General features: G+C 53.8%; 1 protein-coding gene across 13 annotated transcripts in view; it reads left to right on the plus strand.

Moving 5' to 3' along the window:
- The window catches only part of Phldb1 (pleckstrin homology like domain family B member 1), a 46,770-nt gene that overhangs the window by 5,945 nt on the left and 17,931 nt on the right, over nt 1–22,894 (plus strand). For 8 of the 13 annotated variants that reach the window (XM_071616755.1, XM_071616756.1, XM_071616753.1 and 5 more), the window contains exons 3-11: nt 655–778; nt 1,632–1,802; nt 10,085–10,210; nt 11,885–13,236; nt 16,080–16,361; nt 16,788–16,928; nt 17,010–17,147; nt 19,644–19,772; nt 20,119–20,274. In XM_071616755.1, coding sequence (XP_071472856.1) covers nt 655–778; nt 1,632–1,802; nt 10,085–10,210; nt 11,885–13,236; nt 16,080–16,361; nt 16,788–16,928; nt 17,010–17,147; nt 19,644–19,772; nt 20,119–20,274 — 2,619 coding nt within the window. Of the gene's footprint in view, nt 1–654; nt 779–1,631; nt 1,803–6,769; nt 6,931–10,084; nt 10,211–11,884; nt 13,237–16,079; nt 16,362–16,787; nt 16,929–17,009; nt 17,148–19,643; nt 19,773–20,118; nt 20,275–22,894 lie in introns of those variants that run through there. The other 5 variants (XM_071616757.1, XM_071616759.1, XM_071616760.1 and 2 more) reach the window with 2 other exon arrangements.

A 22,894-nucleotide genomic window follows, 5' to 3' on the forward strand; every position in this document is an offset into this window, starting at 1 on the left:
GTAAGAGGGTTATTGATGGGGATGTGTTCAGCTGTTCTACCCATCTGTGGCCCTAGCCTAAGGATGAGAGCAGCAGTTCTGTTCCTCTCTGTCCTTCCCCAGTTACCAAGCCTATTAACAGCTGAGTCTTTATCTGAATCAGGTTAATTGGTTCACCTAGAAACTCCCCTTTGAAAGTCAGAAGTGGTTTACAGGTTGTCCCTGGACTGTATCACTGGGCTGGATCCTGGATAGATGCCTCCGCCCTTCCTTGTAGCTTAGTTTAGTAGGGGCAAGCAGCAGCCAGGTAGATAGCCAGGGACAAAACTGAAAGGAGCTGGGCTGGCCCTCCTCTACAGTGCCCCCTCCTCCTTACCTAGTGCTCTGCCCCCCACTTCTCTCCTTGTTTCTGTTTTAATAGACAAAAGGGGCAGTTGAGCCAAGACTTGAGATAAATCCAGTGGGGCGAGTTAGTGGCCTAGATTCAGATCTAATTACAATTTAGTGGAATAATGCTTTGTGTAAGATTTTGTGCTAAGCCTTTCAGCACCTCAGAGCCCTTTGGAGAGAGAGGGACAAGGGCTGGAGAGAATGCTGGTGCGACTGGGACTAGGGTGGTAAGGTGCTGGCCCAATGTCTATAATGATGCTCATCTCCTACCCCCACTACCTGCAGAAAGGACCCTTGGACCTGATCGAGACAGGCAAAGGGCTGAAAGTGCAAACGGACAAACCGCATCTGGTGAGCTTGGGCAGCGGGCGGCTCAGCACAGCCATCACCCTTCTGCCACTGGAGGAAGGTAAGCGTGGACAGGGACCCCCCACCCTCATCATTACAGGCATTCTGTTCTGGAGGCCATTCCCTTGCATATGTTGGGGGCCCTTCTGCCTCTGCCAGCAATGCTGGCCTTGTCTCAGCAATGCTTCCCCAGACCGCCTGCCTTCTTTGGTAGATAATCTGGCTCCATTCTAGGATTAAAGATCAGTTTAGAAACAAGAAGGAGAGCACATTGCTCTTAGCAACCAGTATGTCCCAGGGAAAAAGGGATCCCACTCCACGATGATGCGTGCGTGAGAGGCAGGACCAGTGGAGAATGGTGAGATGGAAGAGGGGGCTCCATCTCCCAAGAGGAGGCCCTGGCGTGGCTCCCTATAATTCTCAGCTTCTGCCCTCCCCTCTTCTCTCCTGGCTGCACCTGTTGCCTGGGTGATACTACATTCCCCACATTCTCCAAATACCAGTCCCAGGGACTCTGCCAAGGAGGGGCTGGGGGAGAGGCTGCACTGGGTGAGAGGAAGGAAGGGAAGGGACGGGTTGCAGGTGGCAGAAGGAAAAGGGGAGAGCAAGAAAAGGGAACAGCCAGAAGGGGGAAAAGAAAAAGGAACTTAGTGGGTAGAGAAACTAAAGGTGGTATCCTCCTTTTCTACTCTCTCAGTCTGGCTCCTGTGCCCTTTGTGCCTTCCCATTCCAAGGCAGAGTTTTCTGTTTGAGAAGAGCTTTTGTCACTTACAGTCTCAACCAGACTCAGGGGCCCAGGAGGGGTGAGCTGTGGTGGGCAGAGATTCTCCCTGGATTCCCACAGTGACCCTTCTTGCTCTCTCTGCCTCCTCCGCCTGGACAGTCCCCTGATTTAGTTTGCCTTCTGTCTTCAGGGAGAACAGTGATTGGCTCCGCAGCCAGAGACATCTCACTTCAGGGTCCAGGCTTGGCTCCAGAGCACTGCTACATCGAGAACCTGCGGGGTACCCTTACCCTCTATCCTTGTGGCAATGCCTGCACTATTGATGGGCTCCCCATCCGGCAGCCTACCCGGCTCACTCAGGGTAAGGTTTGACGCCCCTAAACTGAGGAGGGAGCCTCTTGGTCACAGCTTGTGCATGCTGGGTGTAGGGGAAACCTAACGTGGTGGTTACCATGGTAACTGCCTGAATGGTCATAGTCAGGTGCCTCTGGACTTACAAAACCCCTCCAGCAGCCAGACTTGTCTTCAACCTGCTTTTCTTTTCTGGGTATCCTTACCTTGCCTCCCCACACCATGCGGAGAGAAGAGGCTCTAATTCCTGCTGTCAGAGGGCCTGGGAGCGAGTGTGTGTGACTGTTAATGGTTGTTGGGAGAGAGCAAGTGGAACAGCAGTCTTAAGAGGATCAATGGTACTGTTCCTCGATGCCAAAAGGGAATTTAGAGAAGCTGTTGAGGAAGATGAAACCCCTGTGGAAATGGGGCAAGTTAGCCGAGTCTGATGGCACAATCTGAGGATGTGCCTGTTCCTGCTACAAGACTGTCATGAATATGGTCACCGCTCTGTTTCCCAAAGCACCAGCCATTCTCTTATGCAAGGGAGACCCTGTTGTGTAAGGACCCCTAATTACGATGGTTATTAGGCTGGTAAAGGGCTGGCCAGGTGGCACTTTGACAGGCCAGGTGTGGAAGTTCCTCTGGAAACTAGGTTCTGAGCATCATTTCATACAGTGAGTTGTTCCATCAGAGGAATAAGAAAAGCAGATGTGGGTGGGGCCAGAGGTGAGGTTATAATGAAGACCAGAGCTTTGGACTATGCCTGGCTCTGCACAGGGGGACTCTCACTGGTTGGAAGCCCTTTGTCAGGGGAAATCCCACTCATTCCGTTGTCTCCCAAGCTCCTTCTATTCACATGCCTGGGGCCTTTAAGTGCCATTTTCTTCAAAATTGGCCTAGGAATGACCATGCCCCACTCCTTCCTCCTGCCCCTGAGGTGAGCACAGGGTAGGGAAACAGACTGCAGAGAGACAGGTCCCCAGCAGCAGCAGTAGGGCAAGTCCTTGCCTTCTCTAGGGCTTCAGGATTTCTGACTCTGGTTGAGAAAGAGAAACCCAGGAAATGGGGCTTTGGTCATGATGCCATCTGGTTCCTGATGGTCCGGTTCAGTCTCAGAGGGAGCATCTACTCCAGGATTTGGGTGCGTGCAGGTGAGACAGCAGAGAAATAAGGAGAAGCAGGGCAAAGTTCAAAGGTGGCCCAGCCCTTACTCCCCAGCCCCCAATCCCATTGCTTCCATTGTTAAGAACACCTTTGCCCCTGGTGCTGTGAGCAGGGTAGTTGTGAGCAGTGCTCCCTATGCTTCTGTTGGATCTTCCCAGAGCATCTTCAGTTCCCTGAGAAGAGGGCGGGCCTGAGGCCATGATGGAATTTTTAAGCATTTCCTGTGGCCCCAGTGACCCCCCTTCCTCAGCCAGAAGCCCACCCTGCCAAGTATGTACCCTCCCACTCTCTTTTGACCCTAAACTCCCTTTACCCCCCACCCCCCAGTAGCCTTCTTGTCTGGGCTCGCCTGTCTCAGAAGCTTGGCAGCCTGTGGAGGGGTAGGCGGAAGCACAAAGGAATGGGTGTTCTTCTCCGAAGCCCTCCCCCTCCCTGGGCTCCAGGAGCTAAGGGTTTCCTTGTCTCATCTCTGGAGCAAGGCACCAAGCCCAGCCTTGCCTGGCCCCACTCCGGACATTCTTGGGAGTGCGTTTCCTTGGGAACTGGGTGGCTCGGGGTGCATGTGTTATCTGTGTGTCTGTGTAACAGGAGTGTGTTTATGTATCTCCGGATATGTTTGTGACTCTAGGCTTGTGTATTTCTGCATTTGTTTGTGTCTTTCCTTGTGTTTATAGATCAGTGTGTTCAAGTGGGTGTGGGGGTGAATCCAGGACTGATGGTACCAAAATGCCCATGAGTGTACTTCAGTGTTTATATGAGAACTCACTGGCCATATGCCTTCGGGTGGGCAGATGCTTGTGAGGACTATTTAGGGCTGGGTTTTGTGGCTCAGTTTTGGAGCCTTTGCTCAGCATGTGTGAAGCCCTGGATTCCATCCTTAGCACTGGGTGGCGGGGAGGGGGGATTTTCCCTGTCTTATTTCTCTTATATGGCCTTATAGAGTGGACCCTCCTCTTTAAAAAACAGAGGGGGTCTTGGGAATAACAAGGAGTCTGCTCTGGCTGGGCCAGGCCTTAGAAACATCATTCTGGGCACTGTGCCCAGCCATGGGCAACTTGGAGAGACACACTTCATGACAGGCAGAGATGGCAGTGACAGGCTCTTCCAGCAGGAGTATGCTTGGGCCAGGGGAGGGGGGAGGCGGGCAGAGAGCAGATGCCAACCTTTATCCTAGAGCTATGAACATGGGAGCATGAAGTGAGGGACCCAGGGGGACCTTGATTCCTCCCAGTACGGGAGCATCTTGGCACATCCCATGCTGCCCTCTCCTCTACAGAGCAAGAGGTGGAGCTGGGAATAGGACCAAGGAAATAAGGCAGAATCTCAATCTGGGTCTAGGCTGCCCCACCCTGGGATCACAGAGCCAGACCACATGAAAGATCAGGGAGGGGACTAGGAAGGGGAGGGTCCAGAAAGCCACACAGCTCAGGGCGCTGGCTCGCTGGCTGTCTAGACAGGAGGTCCCCTTCTGCTCCTGATGCACACTGCCAGTCTTTGCCTCCAAGCGTCCTTTACTTTCAAAACCCCACATTGGTGGGTAGGGGCTTGTGTGGGGCCAGCAGAGGAGTGTGCTCTCTGGAGTCCAGGACATTGGGCCTCTTCTTCTCCCACCCAGTTATCAATTATTCCTTCTGTAAATTGGGAGGGAAGACTCCAAGCTTTCTGATAGGAGATTGATGAAGATCTTGACTAATATGGTTCAAAGAAAGGAGAGGCCAAGTGACGCCTCGGAGCTTTCCCACTTCCTTGTGTCTGTCTCCTGCCCTGGTTCTCACTGGCGGGCATCCTCTGCCTGCCTGGGTCTGTCCAGCTGGCCATCACAGTTTCCAGATCTATGAATCACTCTTCCTTGAGGAGGTTTTGTTTTCTAAAACCTCCCCTCAGTTTGCATTTGACCCTATATGGTTTTTCCTTTTTCCCTCAGAAGGGGAATAAGTTTCATATGTGTGTGTGTGTGTGTGTGTGTGTGTAACATGGCAGTGACTGCGTGTGGTGATCGGCTATTCAGCAAGGGTGGAAAATTTCCCTCATTATTTCTCTAAGGAGGCTGGTATGTGTGTATATACACATACTTTATTATTTTTTAAAAAATTTTGTAATTGTAGATGGACAGAATGCTTGTATTTTATTTGTTTATTTTTATGTGGCGCTGAGGATTGAACCCAGTGCCTCACATATGTTAGGCAAGTGCTCTGCCCCTGAGCTACAGCCCCAGCCCATACACACACTTTTTTATATTCTAAGGTGAGGAGGAGGGGAAGAGGAAGTGATGGAGGAGACGAGTGTGGAGAGTGAACCCAGGGGCACTTTACCAGTGAGCTACAGTGATATATAGATATATATATATATATATATATATATATATATATATACACACACACACACACACACACATACATATATTTATTTATTTATTTATTTTGAGACAGGATCTCTCTAAGCTGAGGCTGCCTTGAACTTGTGATCCTCCTGCCTCAGCCTCCTGAGTTGCTGGGGTTACAGGTGTACACCACCACGACTGGCTACATTTATTTATTTATTTTGTTTTGAAATGGGGGTCTCACTATGTTGCCCAGACTGGCCTTAAACTTGAGATCCTCCTGCTCAGCTTCCCGAGTAGGTAGGATCACAGGCAAGCACCACTGGAGATTAACTTTATTTAAGAGTCTCTCCAGGGTCTGAGCAAAAGGATAGCTGTTCCCGAGTAAGAGAGTGAAACTAAGACAGGGAGTGGGGCCTGGGAGAATGTGTGCATGAGAATAAATGTGTGTGAGACATAAGAGTGGTCTGTGTGGAATGGAGTGTTTGTGAGACCCTGTGCCCAGTTGATGTGGTGTCAATGTGACTGAACAGTGTTGGTATGTCTTTGAGAGTTGGTGTGGGGATGTGTGAGCTGCCTAACATGTATTGTGTCCCAGGGTGAATGTGGTGTGTCCCCTAAGATTCTAGTGTCCAGGGTCAGTTCCTTGGGACAAGAGCAACTCTCTGGGGCTCCAGTTGGGTGGTAGGTACCAGCCTGGCTCAGAATCTTCAGCCTGTCCCTGGAGGCACCAGAGACAGATGGCACTGTTTTCCAGATAGAAAGGGTATTTTATTGGGGGAGAGGGCACTTGGGTGCCCCAGGAAGTGGGCTGGTTTGGAAGGGGCAATGCTTTGGTCCAGCCTGGGTCAATGGGGGTGAGCTCTGGGGAGTAGGGACTGGAAGAGTAGATATTTAGGATGGAGACAGGATCTGGACTGTGCTGCCTGTATTGCACAGAGCACTGCTTGACCTGAGTCCCCAGCTTGGGTGACCTTGTCACAGTAGAGACTGAGGTCCAGAGCTGAACCTAGTGACCTACCTGGAACCCACTGGGCCCCCACTCTTCTACTCTTCCTCAGTAGAACCACAGAATGTCCTCTATGGTCACTAAGGACATCCTCCTCATTCTCTAGATAAGTCATCCCAGGCCAGAGGGTGTGACTGGCCCAAGGTGACACTGGCCTGAACCCCAGACCTCCGCCACAGACTTACCCCAGAGAGTCCTGGGCGAAACCTGCACTTGGCCTCACTCCAGCTTCCTGGCTCTTCAACCTCTGGCCTCTATATTTACCTCTCACTTTTCCTTCAGGAGTTACCTCTCTCGAACCTCTCCTCCCTCTCCGCCCCACTTTTCCTCCTGTCCCTGGCGCGGGATCCCCAGCTTGCTGCCGGTCTGCATCCTCCCGCCCCGCCCCGCCTCTCCATCCAGCTCCACACTCGTCTCCTCCATCACTTCCTCTTCCCCTCCTCCTCGCCTTTGTCCCTCCCTCCCTGGCTCCCTTCCCCCGCCGCTGGTGGCCGGCCCGCCCCTCCCTGGGCATTGGCGGCTGCTCGCTGCCTGGCTGCTCGCTCGGAGCCTGGAGCCGGCGGCGCGGGAGGTCGGCCCGCCCCCTCAAAGGCCCCGGGCGGGCCGGGGACCTGCAGGGCCCGCGCTGGCCGGGGCCAACCGTCCGGAGGTCCGGGTCCAGCGGTGAGTGCTCAGCCCGGTCAGCCACAGCCCCTGGCGGCTGGGGCGTCCTGGGAGGGTGGGTGCAAGGAGGAGGGGGATGGGGTGCTCGACCTCTGGGAGCTTGAGGCTGTGAGACTCCAAGGTTGTGAGTCCCTGAACATTTCTGAGTGGGGTTCTGGGCTTGGGGCCACTTCTCAGCTGTGCAGACCTCATCTCTCCTAGCGCTGGGCAGTCCCCTCCTGGGATCCGCCTCCCAAGGGGTCGAGGGATCACGGTTAGGATGAGGGGAGCCTTGTCATGGCCGAGAGGGGTCTCTGATGGGAAAAACCAAGGCTCTTGTTCCTATTCTCCCTTCGTCCACCCTCCCTTTGGCCAGTCCATTCTATGTGTGACCAGCAGGGCAGTGAGTGTCGCTCTGTGTGTGCGAGTGAGCATGGCTGCCTATGATTCTGTGTGTGTTCCTATGAGTGTGTCGGTGTGTGGTGTTTCCCCTGTGCAGCTCTCCGAGGCAGGATCCACCCTCTCCTTTGCCCAGTGTTTTCCCTCCAGATGTGCAGATTCTCTACCCACCTGAAGCAGCTGGACCTTAGGTGCTCTGTGCATGGGGGTCAGGGACCATGACTTTGGTTGGGTTCCTGGGCTTCTAGACAGGGCTAGCCTTGTGGGTGTGGAGCAGGAGTGGACAGAGAGGCCACTTCTTCCCAGATACCCACTGGCCAGGCCCCTGGGGGCGATAGTGCCAGAGTTGGGGCTATGCCTGAGGCCCCTGAGTGCAAATAGAAAGTTAATTTGGGCAGGAGCTGGGCTGCTCTCAGTCCTGCTGCCCTCCTGCCCGCTCTATTAATACAGCTCTAGCTCTGCTGCCTGGCATCACTATTTATAGCCCAGAGGGAGCGAGGCCACACCCCCGCGTGGGGTAGGGGGAGGGGCAGGTGCCTCCAGTCCTATAGGGGCTAGGGTAAGAGGGTCCATAGATACCCACAGCCTTCTTGGGTGGGCCTGGCACTGCTGGGATGGGATCCACCCAGACACCCCCTCCTTCCCAGTTTGGACTGTGTGTTCAGGCTCTTCCTAACCGCTATCCCTCTCCCTCCATCAACCTGGAGTTGAGTGGGTCTGTCTAGACCCTGCAAACTCATCATTAATTAGTTTGTTAAATGGCTGAAAGGAAGGAGAGGGGCCAGGCAGGGCCGTTCCTGAAACAGCTGTGGTTGTAATTAGGTGGACGGTGTGGTTGACTGGCATTTATTTCAGTTATGATTACTCTGGATCAGCTTCTCTGATTGGTGACTTGGCAGAGAAGGCAATCCCCTTTCCTAACCACCCATCACCCTGGGCGGGCCTTTGGGTGTGCCAAGGGAGTGAGCAGCTTTGTCTGATATGGGCTTCTTATCCTGCTAGTCCTCTGCCCCATGGCAATGCCAGGGGTCTTAAGAATGGACTCCTGAGCTTCTCAGTAGGGGGCCTGCCAAAGTACCCACGTGGCCTGGGATGCCCTTTGCCCTTGCTGCCTCCCTGAGCTGCACTGTCTCAGCGTCCAGGAATGTAGACTTCCCTGCCAGTCTTAGCTCAGACTGGCATGAAGTTTGGGGTGCCAAGTGGCATTGGATTGGGTAGACAGGAGGCTGAGACCAGGGGTGTGGACAAATGGAATGGTGGGTGGTAGAGAGCAGGGGCTCTGGCCTCTCCTAGCATAGCATCTTCTGTAGGAGTCCTTTAGCACCTGGTATGGCAAGGAGGTGGAATTCTGCCAGCCAGGCTTAGGCGCCTGAGGGGACACCTGCCACTGTGCACACTCCTGAGCCCCTGGCTACATTTTCTGGCTCCCACATAATAACCTCCCCCTTCTATGCACTCACACTTCCTGGGCAGGACTAGGCTTGTGTCTACCGCCTGGGAATGGGCTTTACTGAGCCCAGTGGTCTGGGTCTGACTAGATTCCAGGTGAGACTAGAGGAATAGCCAGAGGATGCCATGTCAAAAAGAAACAGGGTTAAAAAAAAAAAAAAAAAGCAAGAAACAGGGTGGCCAGGCACAGTGGGGCACCTCTGTAATCCCAGTGACTCAGGAGGCTGAGGAAGGAGGATCACAAGTTCAAGACTATCCTCAGCAACTTAGTAAGGCCCTAAGCAACTTAGTGAGACCCTGTCTCAAAATAAAAAATAAAAAAGGGGCTGAGGATGTGACTCAGTGTAAAGCATCCCTGGGTTTAATCCCAGTGCTGAAAATAAAGAAAAAAGAAACAGGGTGGAGGTTACTCCTTAGATTCTCAGAGAGGGTGCCAGTTCTCCTGAGGCCACACAGCAAGAAGGAATCTGACCAAACCATGGCTTTTCCCTTGTCCACTATATCAGAGTTTTATTTGTGACTCTGGTAGTTGCTGCCTTTTAAACTAACCCTTCTAGCTGGGCATGGTGACGCATACCTGTAATCCCAGTGATTTGGGAGGCTGAGGCAGAAGGATCAAGGCCAGCCTGGGCAATTTAGTGAGACTCTTTCATGAAATTAAAAATAAAAGGGCTGGAGGGCTGGGGATGTGGCTCAGGGATTGAGTTCTTGCCTAGCATGCATGAAGGCCTGGGTTCAATACCCAGCACTGCAAAAAAGAAAAAAAAAAAAGAAAAGAAAAGAAAACCAAACTGCTGGAGATGTGGGGATGTAGCTTAGTGGTAAGGCACCCTGGGTTCAATCCCTAGTACTGGAAAAACAGTAAAAAACAGACTAACCCTTCTATTCAGAAGATGATTGGATGTATCATGAATCTAGGTTGGGGGTAGGAGGATGTGGTGTTCATGTTCTCTGAAGAACTTTCTCCACTGATGGTATTTTTCACACATGGTCTTTTTAGCCCAGTAAGCTCAGTGGTATGGTCCCATTTTTCTGAGGAGAGAACTAGAGTTGGAGGTGAAGTAACTTCACTGAAAGATCCCACAGGCGGTAGTGAGAAGAGGAATTAGGAGGATGTAGTTTGGGGACTTGCCTGCCAGTGTTCTTTCTACTCTGCTCTGTGCTGTGGAGCCCCACACGGGCCCAGCTCAGAGACAGGCAGGGTCAGGTGTGCATTGTGGGGACACTGTAAGTATAGGTGGGAACTGCTTTTTGGAGCTGGGGGTGAACCTACTAGTGCTGCGGGTTGTCCCTGCTTGTCCCTTGCAAGCATTTGCTTTCTCTGCAGGCTGCATGTTGTGCCTGGGTCAGTCCACCTTCCTCCGCTTTAACCACCCTGCTGAAGCCAAGTGGATGAAGAGCATGATTCCAGCAGGGGGCCGGGCTCCTGGGCCCCCCTACAACCCTGGCTCTGGTAGGTGTCTAGCCTGGGGCAGGGAGATGCTGGGTTGGTGGTACCCCTTTGACCTCTTCTCGCCCACTTCAGCCATTCTTACAGTGTTAGGGTGGGACAATATACTGGGTCTGGTCTCGCTGCCACCTACCATAGTCTGCTGGAGAAGGCCAGGCAGAGGGGCTACTGGGAGAGAGCCGAGGCAGTGCTGCTTGGCTGAAATTGGGAATTGATGTACCTTGAGGGATAGAGGGGTCTGCCTGTCTTTATCCTACTGACCTAGAAGAGGCCACTCAGTGTCTGGGACCCTGCCTTCTTGTGATACCACCAGGAACCTCACCCTCAAGAATGGCCTGAGCATTAGGTTGAACCCCCAGTAAGCCCTGGTGGGGCCCACCTGCTGGTGATCATGTTCTTGGGCCCTACCCAACCCTCAGGCCTTGCCATGCTCGAGGATGACTCAGAGGAGCAGCTGCAGTTTGTGTGTGAATTATTGATCCCCAGAGGAGAATTGGTGATTGTTCTAGGAACCAACACAGGCCTCCTCAGCCAGCTGCCTAGGGGTGGGGGGCAGTGAGTCTGCCCCTCTAGACTTTGCAGTGGCATTCAATGGCTGCAGGGCTATAGGTGCCAATGTAGCTATGGGGCAGATGGACACATGTGTCTGGGACATCTGGTGGAGTAGTTATCAGCGACCTAAATGTATAGTCCGGGAACTTGAAGAAAGTTGAGTGGTCATTGGGATCAACACTATCCATGACAACCCCATCTGACTGAGTTGCACACAGTCCCAGAATTTTGGACCCATGCTCTGTCTTGCATAGGAGTTCCCTTCTCCTCTTTCTCAACCCCAGTCTCTTCTAGTTCCCTGGGAGCACAGAAGCCTAGATTCCTAGTCCACTCCCTGGTTAATTTTACCCTGCCTCCACCCCAGCCTTGTTATGCCACTTCTCAGAGCTGTTTGAGGCAATGGTTCCAGGGACTGCAGTCCCCTGGTTGGTTGACAAGGGGCCAGGCAAAGGCAGGCTCTTGCTGGCGTGGCTTAATGGGATAATTGGAGGCATTGAGCTGCACCTCGTGGCTGGCCAGCGGGGCTTCCAGGAACCAGCCATTAGCACTGAATCCCTCCCCTGCCTCTGATTGGACAGAGGGCTCCAGCGCACAACCCTTGCCCAGCCCTGAGGCTTTGTTTTTTTCTCCGGGTCTCTGGCTGCTGTGTTGGGAGGAAATGATGTCCTATTAGAGTAGGAGGCCCTGGAACTTCTGGCCCACTCCACAGTAGGTCCCATCTCCTATGCAGAATGCCCCCTTACCCTTCCTGAAGAGAGATGTAAGGACGATGAGAAAACCAAGACAGGAAGGAGTCTAGTCCAGGGGCAAGTTGGCAAAAACTAGGCTTAGATGTATCCTGGCATTTTGTTAACTTTGTCCTATGTCATAAAATGTTAGAGCCAGGAGGGTCCTGCCCATCTTCTTCCTTTACAAAAGGAGACACTGAGGGCAAGTAACTTGGCTAAGGATACAGAGCACAGCAGTGGCAGAGCTGGCTGGTGCCAGCACCTGGTGAAGAACCCAGATATCCTGGCTTCTTCAGATCTGTGCTAGGAAGAGGTGGGGTGGTGTCCTTGCTCTTGTGCATATGTAGCTTCCAAAGCCCAAGGCCAGAGCCTGAGACCTCTTTGCATTTTCCCTCAGCTGAATCAGAAAGTCTGGTGAATGGGAACCACACCCCACAGCCTGCGACCCGGGGACCCCCAGCTTGTGCCAGCCACAGTTCTTTAGTGAGCTCCATTGAGAAGGACCTGCAGGAAATCATGGACTCACTGGTGCTAGAGGAACCTGGAGCTGCTGGCAAGAAGCCTGCTGCAACCTCCCCATTGTCGCCAATGGCTAATGGTGGCCGCTACCTGCTGTCCCCTCCAACCAGTCCTGGGGCCATGTCTGTGGGCTCCAGCTATGAGAACACCTCTCCAGCCTTCTCTCCACTCTCTTCACCAGCCAGCAGTGGGAGCTGTGCCAGCCATTCACCCAGTGGGCAGGAGCCAGGACTGTCTTCTGTACCCCCGCTGGTGCCTGCTCGCTCATCCAGCTACCATTTGGCCCTGCAGCCCCCACAGTCCCGCCCAAGTGGTGCCCGCTCCTCTGAGAGTCCCCGGCTGGGTAGAAAAGGAGGTCATGAGAGGCCTCCCAGCCCTGGCCTCCGGGGGCTATTGACTGATAGCCCTTCAGCCACGGTCTTGGCAGAAGCCCGCAAAGCCACTGAGAGCCCCCGACTGGGAGGGCAGCTGCCTGTGGTAGCTATCAGCCTGAGTGAATACCCAGCTGCCGGTGCCCGCAGCCAACCCACCAGCATTCCTGGCAGCCCCAAGTTCCAGTCTCCAGTTCCTGCTCCTCGCAACAAGATTAGCACACTCCAGGACCGCCCTCCAAGCCCTTTCCGTGACCCTCCCGGCACGGAGAGGGTATTGACAACGAGTCCCTCTCGCCAACTGGTGGGCCGAACATTTTCAGATGGGTCAGCCACCCGCACCCTGCAGCCTCCTGAGAGTCCCCGCCTGGGTCGGCGGGGCCTGGACAGTATGCGAGAACTCCCTCCCTTGAGCCCGTCTCTGTCCCGACGAGCTCTCTCCCCACTGCCTGCTCGGACCACCCCAGATCCCAAGCTCACCAGGGAGGTAGCAGACAGTCCACGGCCCCGGCGGTGGGCAGCCCATGGAGCTTCACCGGAGGACTTCTCCCTGACTTTGGGGACACGAGGCCGCAGAACACGGAGTCCCTCACCTACCCTGGGGGAGTCCTTGGCACCTCGCAAGGGCAGCTTCAGTGGCAGGCTGAGCCCAGCCTATAGTCTGGGTTCTCTTACTGGGGCTTCGCCACGCCAGAGCCCTCATGCCCAGAGGAAGCTCTCCAGTGGGGACTTGCGGGTACCTGTCATTAGGGAAAGGAAAAATAGCATCACAGAGATCAGTGACAATGAAGATGACCTCCTGGAGTACCACCGGCGGCAGCGCCAAGAGCGGCTCCGGGAGCAGGAGATGGAGAGGCTGGTGAGCAGATGCCAGGGAGACTGCCACCATCCAAGGCAGGGTCTCTGCCAGGGCGTGGGCAGGCCAGCTGGCAGAGCAAGGGGGCCCTTGGATAGGGCCTGGGCTTATGCATCCCCAACTTCAGGATACGCCTTAATGACTAGTATCTCATAGTTCTGGTGCCCTGAAGAGTAACTTTGAAACCTCTAAGGCTTTATTTTAAATTCTTGCTAATTTTGCATATATTCTACAACAGAGCATTTGTTTTAATGTATAAACTAAGTTTTAATTATTTACTCGAGTACAATGAATCTCTAGGAAAGCATACCACTTTTTTTTTTTAATATTTATTTTTTAGTTTTAGTTATGGTGAGGCCTTGTATCTCTCAGTTTGAGAAGCAGGTTGTGGGGATGAAAAGGCTGAGGCCCAGAGAGGGAATTGGATTTTCTGAAGTAATACATCAAGTTTTGGCAAAGTTGGAATTGGAACCCAAATCTGCTGTCTTTCCATCTCTGTCTCGGGCTTTTTTCCCCCGTTTTGGTACTGGGGATTGAACTCTTGGACACTCCACTACTGCCTGCCCCATCCCTTTTTATTTATTTATTTATTTTGTTTTGAGAGAGGGTCTTGTTAAGTTAACCAGGCTGACCTTGAACTTGTGATCCCCCATCTCAGCCTCCCCAGTAGCTGAGATTACAGGTGTGCGCCACAATGTCCAGCTTGAGGCTTGTTCTTTTTTTGGTACTGGGGATTGAACCCAGAGGTGCTTAACCACTGAGCCACATCCCCAGCCCTTTATTTGTTGTATTTTGAGACAGGATCTCATTAAGTCGCTAAATTGCTGAGGCTGACTTTGAACTTGTGATCTCTTGCCTCATCCTCTGAGCTTCTGCGATTATAGGCATACACCACAGTGCTTGGCCACCCTGGGATCTCTTCCTTTGAGGGGCAGTGAGCTTGGCCCCAGACACAGGCAGAGTTCCCCAACTCTTCCGGCATTGAGGCTTGTTCTTTAGAAAAGCTCCTGGTCCTTCTTTCTTGCTTCTTTTTGACCTCTACAAATGGAAGGCAGCTGCTCATCTCAGCCCCAGCAGGATAACTGGGAGTATGGTAGCAGGGAATAGGGAAAGAACAGGGTGGGCAGCCCCTGGCTGGCATGTGTGATTGTGACCTATGCATCTGCATGTGTGCATGTGGGTGCATGCAGGGCTGGGTGTGGCTCTGGGCAGCTGTGCTGGAGTTGGCATCTGAGCTGGGTTGGGGCCGGGGATTCTCCAGATAGTGCAAGGAGCTCCAGAGGCTCTGGCCAATGTATACATACTTGAGCCCACACACAGGAAAATGGATTCTGCTCACTTTCCCTTGAGAGTGGAAGCATGGGGTTCCTGAGGGCCCAGGAACTGTGGGATTGGTTTAAGGAGAGGAACTGGAACTGGAGACCCTTCGGGAAGAAGCTGGACAGTTTGGGGTGAGGGTATGCGACAGTGTGCTTCTGCTGGGTGGGAAGTGGGCTCCCGGTCTTTCCCATTGCTACATCTTCAGTCACTGTTTGGCCTTGGCCTACACCACAGTGCTTGGCCACCCTGGGATCTCTTCCTTCGAGGGGCAGTGAGCTTGGCCCCAGACACAGGCAGAGTGCCTCAACTCTTCCACTGAGCCTCCCCACCCCCATCCCGTCACACAGGCACACCTTACCACCAGCCCTGACCTGCCCCACCTGCCACTTTAAGTCTTGGAGGCTGCTCGCCCTGCCCCTCCCACCCCAACCAGGCTGCTTATCTGGGTCCTAGGGCGGGGGCAGGGCATGGGCCCAGCCTTCTGGGTGCTGGGATTCTGTTCCTGCATTTTTTGCCATGGAACCGGGCAAGCAGCAGGAGGAAAACCGGGTAAGTGTTGAGGGGTGAGGAGTCATGGCTGAACTGTATGTAGTCAGAAACCTTTGAAGAGGTTAACAGACCCCAGAGGGCCATGGGAGGCTCAGGACCAGGATACAGAGCTGGAGTATTGTGAATGGAGACTGGGACGCTGATCAGGAGCATGGTTGCACTATTTGTCCTCACATCTCCATCTTCTGAGAGGTGACTGCTTCTTGATGTGTGTAGGGAAGGCTGTAAGTGTCAGGGCCACAGAGCACTTGTATCTGGGTCTGCACATTCAACAGCTAGCAGCAGCCCTCCCTGCTGGTAAGGAATCTGAGGGTGGCTTGGAGCTGGGATGGGGACAGGGAGTACTGGGTCTCAGCTATACCTCTTTTTCATGTGTGTCTGGGCTGAGTGTCAGGTCCTGTGGGCCCCTGGGTCTGCTTCCCAGCCTGTCTGTCTGCTGGTGCCCACCCAGCTGTATGTGGACTGTGTTTATCTGTGTGAGTATGTATTTGTGCATGTCAGGGCTGGTGTCTGTGTATCTACCTGTTAAAGTAGGGCTAGTGCACACGTTGCATCTGCACCTGCCTGTGTGCATATCTGTGTGTCATTGTGCCCTTGTGCGTAAGATCTGTGTGTACCTGTGTCAGCGTGAGCACCTGAGTTGACATGTATCTCATTGTGGTCTTCAGTCTGACTACCCATATGTCTCTGTGTGTGTTCAGGTGTGTCCTTGTGACCACGTGGAAGCCCCATCCTGGGACAGAATGAGAAGGGAGAGGAAACAGGAAGATAGGAGGGGCCGGCCACATGGACAGGTGGCACACAGGCTGGTTCCTTATGTCCACTTCTGGGGCACTCACCTTGCCTTGGTCTCCCACAGTTCTTGGGGCTGGTGCTCTCCTGACTTGACGCTGGGCCCCATGCATTTAGTGTTCCAGCTCTCCCTCCCCGCAGGGCTCGGCCTCTCCCTCATGCCCTGTTCTGTCTACCCTTCCCAGGAGCGCCAGCGCTTGGAGACCATCCTGAACCTGTGTGCTGAGTACAGCCGGGCTGATGGGGGACCAGAGGCCGGGGAGCTGCCCAGCATTGGGGAGGCCACTGCAGCTTTGGCACTGGCAGGTCGGAGGCCCTCACGAGGCTTTGCCGGGGCCATTGTGGCCTCTGGACGGAGCAGCGAGGAGCCTGGAAGTGCTGCCCAACGCCTGTGGGAGAGCGTGGAGCGCTCAGATGAAGAAAATCTCAAGGAGGAGTGCAGTAGCACAGAGAGCACCCAGCAGGAGGTGGGGTGGGCTGAGGGACTGGACTGGATGAGGGGCAGGGCCAGGGTACTAGAGGGAGGCTGGTGTGGTGAATACCAGGACCCAGTGGGAGGGAAGTAATGAAAGCATTGTTTGGGAAGAGACCAGAGATCAGAGGTGTAGAAATGAGGAGGCGAGGAAAAGAATAGAGGTGGTGTTGACTTTCCCGAGTTATTAATAGGCTTTTCACCTGCCTTTCCTTGGGGCCCCACCCAGGCCTGGCACTCTGGTAAATCTTTATTCCCTGAGGCTGAGCTTTTATGGCTTCCCTGGCAGGCAGGCGGGTAGCCTCCTGTCTCAGTTCAACCACTCTTTCTAAGTGCCCTGAAGAATATGTGGTTTGGTCTCTTAATCTGTTATCTTGGAAGGCACTGGGCATCCTTGGCTGATTGCTGCCCTCCCCTCCAGCATGAAGATGCACCTAGCACCAAGCTCCAAGGAGAGCTGCTAGCCCTAGAAGAGGAGCGGGCTCAGGTGTTGGGGCGTGTGGAGCAGCTCAAGGTCCACGTGAAGGAGCTAGAGCAGCAGCTACAAGAAGCGGCCAGAGAGGTGAGCTGGCTGGTAGGGTACAGGCCCCTAATAGGGGCCCGAGTTCACTGTTTTAATAGGGATCTTGGTATCTACCTCCAGGCCGAAATGGAGAGGGCGCTGCTGCAGGGGGAGAGGGAAGCAGAGCGGGCACTGCTGCAGAAGGAGCAAAAGGCAGTGGACCAACTACAGGAGAAGCTGGTGGCCTTGGAGACTGGCATCCAGAAGGAGAGAGACAAGGTAATCCACACCTGGTCCAGCTTGGTGCTAGGAACCAGTGACCCAGGAGAGAAGGAGAAATGCCTTCCCTGGGGCCCTGAACCCCTCACCTTATGATCCACCCTGCATACCAGGTGGTTTCTGTGGTCCTCGAGGGCCAGGGGCCTAGTCCTCTCTGGAAAGTACCAGCTTGAAGGATGCTGCCTGGGGCTGGGCTGGTGTTTGTGGTCTTCTCTGTCTGGGTCTCTGTGCTACCTCTGGGTGCCTGGGTTCCTGCCATTCTGGGCCCTTCATGGCCCTTTTAGGAAGTGCCAGGGCCCCTTCTTGGGCAGTGAGTACAGCTGGAGGGACTTGTGCTGGGAGGTGATTCAAGTTTGGGTCCCGCCATCTGGAGGACACTTTCCTCCAGCATGCCTCAGATGCTTAGGTTGTGGTCTTTGGGAGATGGTCCACAGGCCTCTGCTTCCCAAGTCTTCAGAATCCGCACCCTCCCATCTCAGATGGTCCCAGCTCCTGCCCCTGCCCCTTTCAGATTTCGTGCCAGCCTGCAGGGGCCGCTCCATCCCACAGGGGCCATTCCAGCATGTCCAAGATGCCCAACAACGTGCCAAAAGCTCTGAAGTGGAGAGGGGTCATCTATTTCTGGATTTGACAGTATTTTTCCAAGAATTAAATTTTCCCTTTGGATTTTTTGAGAGTATCTTCCTCTTGCCCTCAATTTTGAAAGTCTTAAAAATTCTTTTTTTTTTTTTTTTTGAGCTTTGGCTCTGGCCCCCAAAACCACACTCCCAAATTCTGTGCCAAATTAACTCCATGCTTGTCAACCAGGCCTGCACTAACGCCCTGTCTAATCACTGTCCTGGGCTCTCCGCATGCCCCTAACTGCCAGGCCACCCAGGCAGGGCTGAGCCACGCCTGCTTGTGCACTAACTCCACAGGTGCCTCGTGTCCTGACCTCTCCCTTCTAATATTGTCTCCTTCTTTTCTTGATGTGGGATCTTATGGTTTTGATCAGAAAGGAAGTCGCAGGAGGGCACAGCAGCTAAACTTTTCTCTATGGGGCATTGGCAGAAGGGCTATTAAAGGTGGTGGTGGTGGGGGGATGGTTGGCTCAAGAACTGCTCAGCCTGAACAGCCCCTCCCACTGGACAGTTAGCAGCTTCCTGCAGAGCAGGGGGAGGCAGGCTGTACTCCTTCAACCACCTGCCCTCTGGAGATGAGGGGTAAGGAGGTCCAGTTGTGGGCATGGCCTTGGAGGGATTGGACAGGACCTCTGTGTCAACTCAGTGGCTCCCCACCTAGTTTTCCCAAATCCACATACCCCAATCAGAAGAAGGGGTAGCCTCTCCCATCCTTCCCCCACCCCCCTAGAGGCCATCTAGAACACAGGTTATTTTAAAGGCAGGGTCCAAGAATGTGGAAGTGCCTGGACCCCAGGAGCTTCTGATCAGGGCCTTCTTTTGGAGATGGGTAGGCGGGTGGGTGGTGTGGAGGGAAGAGGCGGGGTGAGTGGTGGAGTGCAGTGTAGGGGCTTACTCTCAGGGATGAAGCTCAACATTTCATGAGGAACCTGCCTGTCCTCACTTCTCATTGACTTGAGATTGCTTGGAGGCCTGGGCTTTGCCTTCTCTCTGGGCCCAGCTGTTTGAGGTTGTGGCAGTGAAGGTGCTGTTGGTGATGGTGGTAGTGATGGTGGTGGTGGAAAAGGTTCATTTGTTTTCCCTTTACAGCCCTCAGCCCATGGCCCCACTTTGGCTTTGGTATCAGTAATCACAGTTTCTCCTTTGCCTGTCCTTTAGAGGGGTGACTCACCAACTCCTCCCCTCGTCCCCCTTGCCGCCCTCAGAGTGTCATCTCGCCCAGACAGAGCCATCCACCTCCTCTCTGTACTCACTCCTGGGGCTCCTATTACCATGGCAACGGCCGAACTAATTGTAACCCTCATCCCTGCTGAAATTCAGCCTGCAGAGCTGGCACCCCACCCAGCTCTGCAGGGCAGCCAGGGTGTTGGGCTGGGGTCCCCTTGCTGCATTGCTGTAGCTCTAACATCCTCCCCAGCCCCTGGATTTAACTCATCACTCCTCTTTCTCCCTGGGTTAAATTTTGGTCTCTGGGCAGCGCGTGAAGCTTGAGGCTCTGCTTCACCAGGTAGAATCAACTTTGACCTTGACTGGTTTGGAGAGGCAACAGAAGGCCTTACCTACCTTAATACCTACCCAGACATTCCTAGTTCAAGGAACTCCAAGGGACCAAAATTTCCACCCTGCCCTACACCTGTGCCTGTCTTACACTGTCCCCTGCGCCACTGAGCCCTGTTTTACACCTTTGCTTCTGGCCTGTCTCCCTCTACCTCCACCCTGTTCACTTTCCCTTTCTGCCCTCTTCTTCCTTCTCTTTGATTTCTTGCCCCGCCCGCGGTCTCGCGCTGCGCCCGCGCCCCTCCCCCGCCGGGCCGGAGTTGAGGAGTGTGTGTTCTCTCTCCCCTGTGCCCCGCCTCCCTCCCCTCCCGCCGACCAGGAGAGGGCGGAGCTGGCCGCGGGACGGAGGCACCTGGAGGCCCGCCAGGCGCTCTACGCCGAGCTCCAGACGCAGCTCGATAACTGCCCCGAGTCAGTGCGGGAACAGTTACAGGAGCAGCTGAGAAGGGTCAGTTCCACCAGCCCCCTCCCCCGGCCCCCGCGGGCCACCGCCCAGACAGAAGAGAGGAGAGCAGTGGGACGGGACCGTCTGGCCCCTGCAGTACCTGCCGGACACCAGGGTCTGTGCTGTGGCTTGGAGGGGACCGGCAAGGTTGGGGGGATCAGAGCTCCAGGCTGTGATGCCCGCTAAAGGCGCACAGCCGAACAAGAGCAGAGGGAGTTGGGTGGGGGCAGGTGCCTTCCCCAGTTTTCCCGGGTGCAGCCCCCCAAACCCACACCTCTGTGGCCTGGCCTTCCTGGCCCAGAGTGGCGTTGTGAGCACCACCCAATTCCCGATGTCGCTGTCGTTGAAGGAGGCAGAGGCCCTGGAGACGGAGACAAAGCTCTTTGAAGACTTGGAGTTCCAGCAGCTGGAGCGCGAGAGCCGCGTGGAGGAGGAGCGCGAGTTGGCGGGCCAGGGGCTGCTGCGGAGCAAGGCCGAGCTGCTGCGCAGTGTCGCCCAGAGGAAGGTGTGTCCCGTCCACTCCTGCTAAGGGCGGCCCGTGGGGAAGGGGGCTGGAGGCCAGTAACCTGCGTTAAAATCGAAGTTGGTGATGTAATGAGAGTTAACTTCACTTTTGAGGCCTCATTTCCCTGTCTGTAGTATTAGAAATATAACAAGATTCTATGAGAATTAGAATGTAGAGGCAGAACAGGACATGATGGTAGAAAGTGCTCAACAAAGGATGGCTAAAATTAAGCTCTGACTCCCCTCAGTCTTCCAGTAGAAAGTGGAGTGGGCTCACCTTGAGAGTTGGGCACTGATTGGTCAGAGAAGTAAAAGATGGTGGCCCAAGCCTGTAATCCCAGCCACTTAGAGGCCAGGCCGAGGCAGGAGGATCAAAAATCCAAGACCTGCCTTTGAAACTTGGTGAGACCCTGTCTCAAAATAAAAAAAAAATAGAAAGGGCTGGAATGTAGCTCAGTGGCGGAGTGCCCCTGGGCTCAATCCCTAGTACCTCCCCCCCACAAAAAGAGAAAGAAGAAGAAGAAGAAGAAGAAAAAGAAGAAGAAGAAAAGAAAGATGAAGAGGAAGAGGCTTGCTCCTGTCATTATTTATTTATTTTAGTTTTGGGCATTGAACCCAGGGCCCCTCCTTCATGCATGCTAAGCACATACTCTACCACTATCCCCAGTCCTGCCCTTGCCCTTGTAATGCTAGGACACATATAGAGATCTATGATCTGAATATTAGAGCTAGCTGGGGCCCTAGGATAGGCATCTTCTAGATTCCATTTCTGGTTCAGGCTCCACATGGCTGAGCTATAAATCAAGGGGATTGAGTATTGTGTTCTGGTGGGTTCTGCTGCACTAGTGCTCTGATAATCTGCTTTTGATCTCAGCCAGACCAGGCACAAATGGTGACAGGATGATGGGCAGGTGTGTGTTAGGCTGAGGCAGGGGAGGGAATGGAGAAGATAGCCCAGGTGGTTCACATGCTCTTGGCTGAGCCTCAAGCTTGTGCATCCATATACAAGCATTGCAGTTTGCCTGGCTGAAATGAGTGTGGAAGGTAAGGATGCAGATCTGGGGAACAGTGTCCAAAAGTGGTAAGTTGGGGGACTTGCCGGTTTGGTGGCAAAAGTGGAGCTGCTGGACCTCCCAAGTCCAGAGAGTCCATGCTTTCTTCCCAGAGCTGCATCCACTTTCCAATGTAAGGCTGATGCAAGGAAAGAAGAAAACTGGCATTTCCCAAGCCCATGGGTGTGTGCCAGGGACCCTACCAGGAGGCCTCCTTGCTGTCCTTAGGTCATCTCACAGGTGCTCTTATTCTCTTTTTATAGACAAGGAAACTAGGACCTGCAGAAGCCAAGTTTGTCCAAAGCCTCCCATCTATGGATTTCAGAGTTAGAGTTGGAACCCAGGCCAGCTTGGTCCACAATCCATGTTTCTTGTACTGTGGCCCACAGGGTCTAAGGGCTGGCACTTCTTCAGCCTCTTTTTCTTTCCTCCTAGAGGAAGTGCAGCAAAGAGCCTTAGATCAACTGATCTTGTGCCTTTGAAGCCCTAGTGGATGTGAGCTCAGGAAGTCTGGGAGGGGTCAGTGGTAGTGGGCTCTACTTCATTCCTCTCCACGCCCACCATGGCCTCTGGGTGCCCTCAACCATTGAGGCCCGGGGGTCACATTCTTCCCCATGCTCCTCCTGGTGAGCCTTGCCTAACCTTCATCCTGGGCTCCCAGTGTCTCACCCCAGGCTGTGTCTGCCCTGGAGCTCTGTGCTTCTCTGTCCACTCTGGTTCAGAGCGGTTGAAAGTACTGGCCTTGGAATCCAACAGATCTGGTTCTAGCTATACCACTTACTAACTAAACGATGTTTGCTCCTAAATATGTCTGTTTTCACTTATGAAATGGGCATAAGAACACTTGCCTCATAAGATTAAAATGAGGTAACAAATGCAAAACATTTAGCAGAGTTCCTGGCTCCTACTAGATTTTCGGTAAATGGCACTCCTGCTGAGGGACTGCCTGGCCTGCTGCAGCACTGACTTGGGCTGACTCCAGGTTAGAGAGTCATGCCTTCCTCTCCCATGTGTTGCTCTGAAGATGCTTTAAGAACTTCTCTTCCAGAAAACCCTCCTGGGAATAACCCAGCCCATTGTCCCTAGCCCTCATGCTTCCCCCTCACTAGTGTCTTTTCATTTCCTTTCAGCACATGATTGTTGAGTGAGGCACTGTGCTAAGCCCTGTTGGGGTTATAGAGATGGAAAAGACACTGGTCCTGCCCTTGGATCTTATAGTTAGCCGGGGCTGGTGGTGGAGACAGATGTATTCACAAATAGCAATAGGATAAGAAGGGCAGTGAGGTGGAATCATATGAGCACAGAGAAGGGAGCAAAGAAATTGGTGATCAAGGAAGGCTTGTGGTGGGGTAGCATTTGTTCTGGGAGGATGAGGAGACTCAGGATGAGTGGACAAACCCCAGACAGCCCTCCTGGACTGAGGAAGGCCTGAGTCCAGAGGCGCAGAGCTAGGTATACAGCATGCCGAGCTAGGGGTACAGAGGGCCAAGCAGGCAGGGAACTGCAAAGGGTGGGACTGGTTACCAGGTAAGGAGTTTGTGCTGTAGCCTATGGGTAATGAGAAACCAC

This window comes from Marmota flaviventris, chromosome 9 (assembly GCF_047511675.1).
Source record: "Marmota flaviventris isolate mMarFla1 chromosome 9, mMarFla1.hap1, whole genome shotgun sequence".
NCBI classification, from domain to species: domain Eukaryota; kingdom Metazoa; phylum Chordata; class Mammalia; order Rodentia; family Sciuridae; genus Marmota; species Marmota flaviventris.